We start from the raw sequence: 13227 nt of genomic DNA, 5'->3' as shown, positions 1-13227 counted from the left end.
CACACAACTTCAGACAACTTTTCGAATACGTGACTGAAAGCTTTTGAAAAAGAAGAAATCACGTATCGCGAGTATGCACTTCTTTGGTCTGACATGTCCAAAATGACGATGTACCTGAGTATATTTCAGGTTACAGTTCGTCTACCCTATCGATGAAGATGCAGACCAGCCATTGATCAGTGGACTTGTGTCGTCGATAAAACAGTACTCCCTCTACTAAGCTATAGTGTTCGAGATACGGATTATGCTGACTCTGGGGGTCCATCAGCAGCTGGTGAAGTCTATCAAGGTTAGTGTCCTCCCTATGGGACAAACAAATCGAATTTAAGGATGATATTTGGCGCTCAAACTCGGCTTGGACATTTTTTGACGTGATTGTTAAAACACATGGAAAACTTGACACAACCTTCTCTGCCTCCTCTCACCCGGCAGGACTTCTGGATAGAGCATCAATAACATTATCTGAGCCGGGGATGTGTTTTACTTGCAGATTGAACTCTTGAAAGTGTAACGTCCACCGAGTTAATCAAGCGTTTCGCAGGCGATATTGAAATAAGAAAGTTAAGGCTTGATGATCAGGCAGGATAGTGACTGGATATCCCAGGATGAATACCCGAAACTTCTTACAAGCAAAGACTATAGATAACAATTCCAGTTCTGCTATGGAATAATTACGTTCAGCGTTGTTCAAAGTGCGGCTAGCAAAAGATATTGTACGACGGTCTCCACTTGGAAAGATTTGAAACAGCTCAGCACAGAGTCCAACTTTACTAGCATCAGTCTGAAGGTAAAAACTCTGGTCGAAATGGGGATGTGACAGATATTATTCTGTGAATGATTCACGGACCGCATTGAACAGCTTCAGATCTTCATACCCAAAACGCCAAGCACAATCTTTTTTGATGAGTTCAATAAATGGGCTACTAATTGAGACATGGTGACACGAAAATTGTCTATAGAAATTTCAAAATCCGATAAACGTTTGTAGCTCTTTTTTATCCAAGGCTAGGGAAACTCACAAATCGCTTGAAGCTTTGACGGATCCATAGACATCCCAAGTGGAGTCATAAAGTGTCCAAGGAACTTTATCTTTTGTCGAAGAAACTCACACATGGACTATTTCAATGTCATTCCTGATATGGATATTTTCTTGAACAAAGTACCGAGGCGTACTAGATGTTCGTCAAACAAGGTGGATGAGATTAAAACGTCGTCAACATATATATGAAGATAGTCTAGGTTGTCGTCTGTCCCATTTATTTTAATATTTAGTACAGCCTCTAATGCTTTGCCGAACGCTGTATTCGAAATGTTTAGACCTAGGTACAAAAAAACTGATAGGACCGCCCTTCAAAAACAAACGCTGTGAATTTACGTACTGTTGGATGTAACGGCTATTGCCAATATCCGGCACTAAAATCCAGACTGGAGAAAATCCCCCCCCCCCCCCCCCGAACCGAGCCAAAAGTTCGTCAAGTGGAGAAAACATATCGTGCATCGGTAAAATTAACCGATTCACGCGTCGCGCGTCGAGACATAAGCGAACTTTTGGCTTGGTTTGAGGGAAAATAATTTTCTCCAGTGTGGATTTTAGTGCCGGATATTGGCAAGTGCTAAGCATGGCGTGGAGCATTCCTGGAAAATACGCATACAACAGTTTGCTCATTTAGTCATTATATATTATAATTTATTATCTTCCGGTAACCATCCATCGGAACCACCGCAAATACGTCTTGCATGCAAAAAAAAAGAGAGACTATTATACATTATTATTAATAATAATATCACAAAACAAAAGTCACGAGACGGTCTTTTTGTCCCATCATCCTCGTTATTTATTTATATTATTGTTATCCCTGAACTACGTGTTTTCTCCGTTCGAATTTACACCCGTTTGACTTTCTTGGTACTAGATTAATTATTTTTTAAATATACGTAATTTTTTCTACCCGTTATTTTGTTGTGAGTTTCTTTTTTACTATCTATTTTACCTACATGTTCAAAAACTCGAATCCTTTAAAAATTCACTACTATCCAGTCCTTGGGAACTCGGCCAGTGATTGGCCTCGAATGCTACTAGAATTTTGTCTTTTGGGGAATAATCGAATGTTGTCACATGATTTTAAACTTTAATGATAAGAGTGCTAAAATAGTAGCTCATAGTAAAATTGACTTTTAAGAAATTTAAAAGAAACTTTGTCATATATATTATATTATTCATAAAATATAATATGTTAGGGTGATAGTTAATAATGTATTAACATTACAAATGTATAATAATAAAATATAGAATAGGTATGCCTAGCTAATAATTACTATAGGAAACAAAATGTACAACTAATACAGTAATATCTAATTACAATTATTCGTTTGTTGAAGACGAATAATTTATGTAAAACATTATTCAACTAAATACAAACAAAAGATTATTTAAAATAAATATTTTTTGTATAATAGGTTAGGATTTGTGATTTGGTATTATTTTTCTTGAGTTTCCCCTTTTTTGAGATAGTAATATAATAGGTATTAATGTTCTCCATAGAAAACTCCATAAGACACACACAAATTAAATTACAAACTGATCTCTTAGTGACCAAATTTACATTTCCAAACTAATATTATTCCGACTGCAGTGTCACATCACCCGTATTTAGTACTCGATGATATAAATTATACTTAAGACTAAGTAATGCCTTGCTAGTACGTACCCACTTAACTTTTAAATACTTAAAATATATACCTACTTAGATTTTGATTTGTATTTTAATTTGTGTAGAAATATAGGGTTATTTAAAATAACTTTTTTATTCGCGTTATGTTTGATAACACAATTTTTAATATACATGTACTAAAATTATTATGAACATCATAAATTAAAAATAAATATATTGGCTTAAGGTTTATTCTTGTCACTGCCAATGTCATATAAAGTCTTGAATGATAGTATGAATAATCTCACAAGTCATAACAAAGTTTCTCAACAGGTAGGTGGTAGTTTTAGTTATTCTTATTACTTATACTTTAATCATGTTATATTTATCAATTACACATATTGTTCATGCATGTAACAGATCGTTTGAATAACATATTATACAAAAAAACAATATCTATATGACGTTTAGGCCCTTGCTATGAAACTCATATTTTTGTATATAGTATAAACACTTAAAATATATGACGTTAAGGCCTTAAGGGCGGGCTCCGTCGTATCATGTTTTAAGGAGTAATATTTATTCAATTCACATGACATGAACATTTGGGCTATGTCTATGGGTGAGTAGTAAATTAACATTACTCATTAGTCATTAGTGTGTGTTTCCGAGAATCGCTTTAATCGCTTTAACCACCACCGAATGCAACTCTCGCACATAAATGTCAATACTTCTCGCAGAATGAAATATATTACTGTTTGCATATTAACTATAAAAACTAGGAAAAGAGGTAGTAAATTAAACATACTTCTTGAAGTTCGAAAAAATGGTTGAATTTAAGTGTCTAGACTCTAGGCTAAAATACATAACATAAACAATTAAGGTACAATATATAATACTATAGTAGCATTGCTTATAAATGACATGTAAAAATAAAACGATTGCAATAAACAAACAGTTACATTAAACAGTGCACATAGATAACATTAAATAAACATATCATAATTATTTAGCCGGTTTAGTACACGAGATATTCGGTCAATAGGGTTATTAGCGCCGTAAGAAGTATGGTGGAACGGAATTGCGAATGTAGGAATGGACCGAGAATTGAATGTGGGGATATGAAAATTAAAAAGCTGTAGTAAGTCAAGAAAGGATACATCAATTAACTCATATCTAGTAACGAGAGATACCAAATTAAGGCTGGCTTGAATGGATGTTAAGCCAGAACTAGGAACTAGGTTATGTTCTTTAGGCATCACTTTTTTAATTTAAAATCAAATGTGCCCAAAATAAATACATAATATGTAATATAAATATTTCATGAAATTTTTTTAAAAAAACTTAATTTTAAGGGCTTTTAAAATCGACTTCCTAGAAGCCTAGATATTTTGTCAGAGTTCATACACGTATAAATAAATTAAAATCAGACTTTCCGAAGTATGTGTAATTTACCACCACTTATTGGTCTAAAACGTATGAAAAATACGTATTCTGCAATCCCCTTAATGATGTAAATTGATGGTATATATTGTCAGTTTTAAGTTTTTAAACCATAACACAAAGCATTATGAATTATGATTAATGCTGGAAATATTGCAAAAATAAAAATAAAATTATTTATTATTGGGCGGTAAACAAAAAAAAACTAATTTTAATTTATTCGTTTCAAAAATTTAATTTATTGGAAAATTTAAAAATATAATATATATTTATTATTTATGTGTATAGTAATGTAAAGAATAAAATATAATTTTAATTTTTTATACAATTTAAAATGTATTAAAATGTAAAATTCATTAGTATAATTATTTTTTCAATGTAAAAACAAATCCAAGGATTGAAAAATAAATCATCTGTATAACTGTATGCCTAATTATTCAGCACTAGTTGAATATTTTCATACATTTAAGTTTGAGCCACAGAATTTGGTTTTAAGTTTTAAAATGCCTGTATTAAACTATTGGACTTAGCTATTTAATACTTATATTGGAACCGCATAAGTTAATGCTCATATTTGTATTAGGAATAACCGAATATTTATCGATATTTTTAAAATGCTAAGAGTACAATTGTGAATGCATTTTTATCAACGTTTATGAAAAAAAAAATTTTAGAAATCGAAAGTTTAAAATACATATAATATATATATAAATATCATCAAATTAGTTTACATTTCGTGTAAGTATAGAAAATTATAGTTTGAGGTAAAAGTGAAATTTTTATCTTGAATAAGGATGAATTGTTAAATAATAAATTATATAGGTAAGGACCTACTTTTGGTTACCTTAAAATTTAAACTTGAATCAATTATACAAAAAATTTTCAGGTAAGTAGGTAAATTGGTTAATTAAATTGGTATACATTTTAAGTCAAGATTCTAGAATAGACTAATATAAATATTTGGTGCGAACATTTCAAGTATCTACGGTAATTAGTTACCTATTGAATAACTACAACAAATAACAAAATCAATTTAGTTAAAAACTGGTTTACGAAAACATTCCGGTTTTTCTCAAATATATTTTTTCCCGATTTTCTTTTACTTTTGACCCTCATAGTACCAATAAAATCCAATTTTCTACTATAAGGTACTTTCAAAGTTGACGGTTTAAACATTTTTACTGCTCAAAAAGGTGATGATATACAAAAAAAAGAAACACACATATTATTGTAAAACTAATAAATTAATCATTTCACTTAGAATCTAAAATATAAACATTGATATTAAGATTTATTATTTATGCCACAAACAATTAACATAGTAAAACATTATAAAAATGATTGGGCAAAAATAAAAACAATAATGATGTGATAGGTATGGTAATTGATATCATATAACATTGTGTAGATACAACGTATTATATACAATATTATATTATAAAATAATTTCACAACATAAAGCTTTAAGAATAAAGGTAATAAACTAAAATAAAAAAAGTATTACACAAAAGACAAACACTAAAAGGCTCATCATCTTTAATATATATAAATAATTTAAAATTAATTTTATAAAAAAAAATTAAATAAAACTTTAGTATTAATATTTTAATTTGATTGACAGTTAATAAGTTGTCAAACTAAAACGATTAATAAATCAAGTATCTGTTAAAAAATAACAACCTATGGTGCACAATTTTGGAGCTCAAATTTACACAGGTGACATTTTACTTAGACTTTAATATATTACCTATATTAAAGTTGTATCATACACTTGTATGTAATTTTTTTCTTATTAAGTATGATTATTTTTTCTTAAATTAAAAATAAAATTGAATTAAACATAAACATAAACTAGGAGCATAAAAATACAATAAAAAAGTACACAACAATATTAATTATTGAATTGGACGAGCCTTACTAAATGACTTACTACATGTGATACGTTAAAACGGTAAGAAAATAGAAACTACGGATTCTCGCTTTGTAACTAATAGTATGAGTTAATTTATTCACTATTATAGCCTATAGGTACATACTATAAATACAAGAATCCGTGGATTTAATACTATTTTAAGCATATATTATTATCGATAATAATATAATGGATAGGACAAGTCTATATCAATTACACGTGAGGTCGCTGTCGTTTTTGGAAGAGAGCATCCTAAAATCTGTCAGATGGATATTTTTTACCTTTTTTTGAAAAAAGGCAAACAATGTTCAAGCTTTTCAAGATTATGAAAATAATGGGCTCGACATATTCTCAAAAGCTTATTACAAAATTCAATTGAGATAAGCATTGATTTTCTACTCATTATTTTACTATAAATTATTTAGTTATAATATATGAATTTAACGCCATCAATGACGTACTAATTATATCAAAACCATGTTATTAAATTCTATAAACAATAAATTCTGAAAGACGAAGTTATAAACAAATGTATTATTTTTATAGAGAAATAATCGTTTGACTTAAAAACTTTTTTTATCAATTTAATAATATTAGTAAGTTATATTATATATATAGCTCATAAAAATATATAAATTTAATCATACAATTTAAATTCTAAATTCTATGGCTATATAGCGGAATATTTTTTCAAAGAATAAAAATAACATTTGTTTATATATTTAAAATTGGATTTTAATTATTTATAATTTTTAAATTATAAATCAATTGAGAAACAAAACCTATGGTCAAAATTTAACATACATTATGACCGCAGAAAAAAAATTGTTTACGTAGTATCATTTGTATCCTTTTTTGTCTAATATAGGTGCCAAAGCGTTTAACTGCCAACGTTTAATCACTAGTTCTCCGACGGGACGATTTATGGGAAAATGACTAGTAGATTCCAATATTCCGGCATTTTGTTCCTGGGATTTTGTTCCTCCAATCACTCTAACAAGACATTTATCGTCAAATAAGTTGGTTAACTTAAATGGTAAAACTAGAGGATATATGTGTTCAATGGCAAGTTGAACTACTGCTTCACTCGGAGCTGTGAACAAAATAACATTCAACGAATAAATGTTATCATATACTTAAAACTTTATTTTACTAATTTCTTTAAGAATTTCCTTACCATTTACAGTAATGCTACCAGTAGAATATATTTTTAATGTAGCTTTGATTTCTTTAATTCTGTACGTCACGCCGGGATTCAACTCGGGTTCATACCTTTTAATAAAATAGTATAATTAAAAAAAATGTTATAACATTAATAATAAAAGTTTTTATCAAAGAAATAGTAACCACTTATTGGGTCAAAAACCCACTGTGTTAATATTTTGTAATGCGTTTTCTCAACTTTTTTTCCAAAAAAATTACTATTTTTTTCAGTTGAAATAAAATATATAAAATGCATACATTTAAAAAAAAATTATGTCATTAAAAAAAGTTTGATAGTTATATTTCATATTTAAATGTGTATATGATATTTAGGGATTAGATTTTTAGTGCTATATTCATTATGATGCACATCACATATTACATGCCAACATTTTCATGAATATTCTGATCAGATTATTCTATATGCATGTGTTTTTAATTTTTATCGCTTTTATCTATTGATAGGTCATGTAATTTTTAATTATTGTTATAGATTTTAACACACAGGTTCTTAAGTCTTGTATTTCAATAAATGTATAGGAACAGGCGGATACACATGACACGGAGGGACAAGGGAGCAATAACGACACCCTGAACGACACCCCCTCCCCCAAAAAAAAAAAAAAATATTTATGTATATATTATGGTGGATGTGTAAATTATTATAATTACGTACATACAATACAACAATTCACAATAGATCTACATAAAATTATTAGTTTTACGTTAAACAGTGGAAAAACTATTTGCGTTTAGTGGTTATATTAGTTAGGTAATTGTTTAGTGGATATTCTATTTATAGTATTCTATAAATATTGTTTACCGCATGAACTGAGTACTGACTACATAGAATAATTGAAATAATAAACAACAATTATATTTCAACATGAGATTTTCTTTTTAATCTAAGATTCTAGGTGGAGTGAAGAATGTATTGGTACAATATTAAAATTATGTTTGCTTTGTTTGTTGTGTTTGTTGTGAACACCACGTTTTGGAGCAGACGATTAACAAAAATAGCTAAATAAATTTGGTTTTTTTTTTTTTGTAATTTAAACATTAATACCTAATCATGATCCAATCGACCCCTTTCTTCGTAATCGTTTTTTTCGTGTAGTATGATTTTTATTTTTATTTTTATTTTTAAATTGAACATCCATTACTACAGTGGCATACTCAATAACGAGTACTAAACCTACTTTATCTACAGCAAAAGTGAACTCACCGGTTTTTTGATTTTTATTATCCGCATTTATAAGTGTATTTAATACGTCTTCTAAAGAAAAGTTGAACATTTTTCGTAGTATAGGTACATTCTAGGAACTGTGGTATTAGGGGTGGCTAGAGGTTAGTTGTCTACGGTATATAAGAGTCTTTAGTAAAAATGATGCCAGACTTAAATGTATTTTAAATAATATCATAGAACATATTTTTGGCATCAACGACGTTTTTTATTAGCCTAATATCATTGATTATAAACACAATTGTTTATTAAAATTATACCTATTTATCTCTGAAAAACTTTGTCGATGCTACAAGGTTGCTTGAATGTTTAGAAGAGGAAATTTATTTACGCATGGCACATCTGAATCACAATCTAATGATAATAGACACTATTAGTCAATGATATTTTTTATGCGCTTGGCAACAAAAGTGGTGCACTATGCACCATAAAACGATGCATCGTGAGCTTAAAAAACACGATCCTTACAATAAATAAATAAATATATAATATTATAATATAATATATTATATTAAATTAAATCGTAGGTAATTAATTAAAATAATATTGACTGAAGTATAATCGGATTTCGGAACACTTTTCCTACCTTGTTTATACCACCATTCACTAATATCATTATTGTTAAATTTTGCGATGCCCAATGTAATTTATATGTCAAATAATAATATAATTAATATGCATAAAATAGTTAAGCCATTTAAAATTTCCCAATACTAATTTTTTTTTAAATAACATTGAAACCTCCAAATCTATAACATTTATAGCGATTTACATTACATTTAGGTAATAAATTAATTATAGTTTAGGTACTTACTGAGAATTTAGTTTATATTTTTCGGAAAATTGTATAATTCTGATGGAAAATGGTAAGCTACATGAGCCGAGAACATTAATAATTTTGAAACTACTAAATTTTGCATCACTATATCCCAGCCTTTGAATAATTCTAGCAATACGTTTTGAAGCTATTTTTGAATCATATTCAGATGCTGAACCTATACAAACTATTTTACCACTTGACCATATAATTGCTGTAGCACTTGGTTTACGTAACTTCATGACGAGTTTCTAAAATAATAATAAAAAAAAACATGATGTATACAAATGTGTTTAAATTTAAGAGTATGTACCTAAATAAAAGAATTTTCTTTTTGATTATTTTTTTGATATTAAATATTAAAATACAATACGATGTTCTGATATATAACAAAATATCCTATACACCTCTAAGCTGAGCTTGTAGTGGGGTAGGGAGTTACAATATACTTTTAATTAAAATAAATAATTATGTATAACATTATATTACCGCTTTTTCACGTTTATACTCCACATTATGCCCATGCAGTGCTAAATATCTGAGATTTAAATGTGATTTCACATTGAAACTAGCAGATACGTTACTTATATTAATTAATATTTCATCATCAACATTTAAACAGTCTTGTATAGGTTTTCTAGATGTTGATTGTATTTCCTCTTGTTCGTGAAGTCCATTGTTGTTGTAAATGTTAGCATTTAATGGAGATTTATTTAAATTAAATTTATTTTTCAATTTAATGATAGGTGTCATATTGATCTATAACAAAATAAATGTATACATTAATAATTAATTATAAAACTTTTATCATAATGATCTTAAACAATAGGTATAGGTACCTGTCAAAACACAAAATATAGGTAATATTTGTTAGGTACATGTCATGTTTTAGGTTGTAACTAGATATAAATAATGTATTTAAATTGTAAGAAGAACTGCAGTTTTTTGTCAATCTTAAACTGGAGTAGATTGTTCTGGAGGAGATATAGAATAACTGTTGCTAAAAAGATTATTCTAAGAAGCAAGTTTTGAGTCCAAAAGTTTTAAGTCCTAAATGTTGTTTAGTACAACATTTTTTTTTTGTGATAGTTTTATTCGATTTAATTATCTAATTGTAAGCTATTAAACTCCTTAAACGTAACCTTAGTAAAGCAAATTTATACTAGAGTTTATTCCAGTCCAGTGGCGCGTATATAGAGAAGAAGGAACTCTGACCATTGCCTATAGTGAAATTTCAGGTTTAATTAAAACATATATATATTCAATATTCATTCATAATTACAACCCTCCGGTCCATTAAAAATGCAATTGGCCCATAATGAAAATAAATTCCTACCTATGTACGCCACTAGCCTCTACAGTATAATCTTCAGTATATTTGTTGATTTTCATAAACTGTAAAGTACGTTATGGTCACAGGACACGAAAACATAAGTGTTACAAAACAAACATAAAACTATAACTAAAACATAAACATAAGTTATATAATTATTGAAATTTAAAGTGTACCTAATTAAAACGGAAAATAAAAATAAACAAATTTATTATGACCAGTTGTGTAGGTAGGTATCAAATAATTAAAAAGATTTAAATAAAATGTAACATTAATCAATAAATAATGTACGTACCAAGTTGTAGATACCTACGTGAAAATATAACAATTTCTAAATAATGTAATCATAATTATATTCAAATTTTAATGAAATTGCAAATTTGTCTAATGAAGCAATTTAATGTTCACCTAGATACAAATGATATGTGTGGTGTATAGTATGGTAATTAGAATTGAGTGAAATTGTAATGATAAAACGGAACATCATTAAGTTTAAACATTTCGTAATAAATATATCACAATGTTAAACGCTAAATTTAAATAACGCATTAATTCTTAGTGACTTTAAATGTAATTCTATTTTTTAAATCCGAGCCCTGGACTTAAAATACAATATAGATAGCACATATTGTAAATTTATACTTTATTATGAATTCATAGCTCTGGCCATCACGGCGTATAAATTATATTAGTATTTGTATATTATATGAGACTTGTATTTAGAATTTTTTTTTTTTATAATAAACTATGAAACTGAGGTGGAAGTAATACTATAGGTAGTGGTTCCCACCTCAGTTGCAATACCACATAACAACAAAAAGTTGGTTTTTTCAACTCTGCGTTTTCCCAAGTATAGCATCAAAAATGAGTGCACTGTAAAATTATATACTCATAATTTATAATATTATATTTAATACGCGTGCAATAATAAATACCGAAATATATTATATAATGTATACAAATATATTTGAGTCCCTGCCTATAGGTATATGCCTAACGTATATGCGATAAGAAAATTAATATACATACGCTATAGGTATCTGCAGGACAACACAACGGTATGGTAGATCGATGTAATTATATTATTAATATATTCGACGATGTAGTGAGACGTTTACGGCGATGATTTCAATATGAAGTGACCGATTGAAACGAGAAAAATACGGCGTACGATATAGACAGCAAAAAATATCGTTGTGCAGTAGGTAATTATCGACAGTATATAAAAATAATAATATATTGAACGGTGTCAAAATTGAGTGAGACGGCGAAAAAAGGACGCAGGAAAGAATACGGAGAACAAATTAAATAACAAAACGCCTATACAAATCACTATGATACAATACGGGACTGTGGTGTGTATGACAACAACTTACAGAAGTGCACTGTCCGCTGGCAATGGAATAACGTAACATAATAATAATAATAATATATTGTCATACATTATTATTATTACGGAGACGAGCGTGCCATAGAGGATGCGACCAAACTCTCGTGTTGGTCTATCAGGACTGGACGGCGGCGCGTTGAGCGTAACGCAGTCATCGCCCATCGGAAACGCGTATAATATAATATCATCATTATGGTGTGTGTGTGTGTGTGTGTGTGTGTGTGTGCTATAATAAATTAATATAAATTATATTAAGGCAAACGTTCTTCACCGTTGTACATCACAGTGCTATCATTATTATTATTATTATTAATGTTATTACTATTATTATTATTAATGTTATTACTATTATTATTATTGACTATTGTAATTAGGTATAATATGCTTGTCGTCGACGTGAGGACCACGTCGTGATGAAATAATAATAAAATGCAATCGAGTTAATAATATTTTTTTAAAAAAACATAAGACATCTATTTACGTCGCACATCCGGCGCGGTATTTTAAACGGTATAAAATATTATAATTTCGTTGTTGTCGTCGTCGGTAGGTACTTAGTGAAGGGTACACTCGGAGGAGACGATAGTCGCTGTTGAAGCGGCGGCCGTTTCGAAGCGTGTGACGACACTCGAAGATCACCGGACGACGAGCTGTTGTTGTCCCATCTTAGCACAATTACTGTGTTATTAGTTATTATACTGTTCCCCTACGACAAACTATAACCAGAGGTATAAAGAATACATTACTAATAATAATAATAATCTATAAGATGGACAAGTTAATAAAAACAATTTAACTCATCCTGTAAGGATTATTTTTAAATCAACTGAAAAACTAAGTTATTTCAACTGACAATTTAAACTGTTTATAAGTTCTTAAGTTAATTAAGAAATTAAATAAATAATTAAATTGAAAACTTAAAAATAAATACATTTTTTAGCTAAACTTGATCTTTTTATATGGTTGATTTCCACCATTGTTTTATAGTTCAATATATAAACCTTAGTTTCGTTGATTCAAATTCGTTCCTCTCTATAATATTCTTACTCAGTAGGTACTCCTCGTCCCGCCGTGATCGATAAACACGAGTTTCACAAATGACGATTCTTATTATTTCAGCGCGGTATTTTAATATATTATCATACTATGATAAATGTATATAGAAACGGGGTGGATACAATGGTGAAGCTGGGTATGACGGCTACAACCCCTTTCGTAGATACTGTTTCAAAGAG

General features: G+C 28.9%; 1 protein-coding gene across 2 annotated transcripts; it reads right to left on the bottom strand.

The window, feature by feature from the left end:
- Positions 1 to 4331: 4331 nt before the first annotated feature.
- LOC132934662 (TATA box-binding protein-like 1) lies at positions 4332 to 12107 on the bottom strand. 2 transcript variants are annotated; one of them, XM_061000989.1, is made up of 5 exons: positions 11979 to 12107; positions 9759 to 10028; positions 9267 to 9520; positions 7184 to 7278; positions 4332 to 7099 (listed from the first exon to the last, which is right to left on the bottom strand). In XM_061000989.1, the coding sequence occupies exons 1-5, from the start codon at positions 12015 to 12017 to the stop codon at positions 6846 to 6848; spliced, it is 912 nt and encodes a 303-aa protein (XP_060856972.1). In that variant the 5' UTR covers positions 12018 to 12107; the 3' UTR covers positions 4332 to 6845. The 2 variants fall into 2 exon arrangements, with proteins under 2 accessions (XP_060856972.1, XP_060856973.1); XM_061000990.1 differs by having other exon boundaries at positions 11632 to 12097.
- Positions 12108 to 13227: the final 1120 nt, after the last annotated feature.

Source organism: Metopolophium dirhodum, chromosome 1 (genome assembly GCF_019925205.1).
Source record: "Metopolophium dirhodum isolate CAU chromosome 1, ASM1992520v1, whole genome shotgun sequence".
Classification (NCBI taxonomy): Eukaryota; Metazoa; Arthropoda; class Insecta; order Hemiptera; family Aphididae; genus Metopolophium; species Metopolophium dirhodum.
This window is presented reverse-complemented; position numbering and strand designations above follow the sequence as displayed.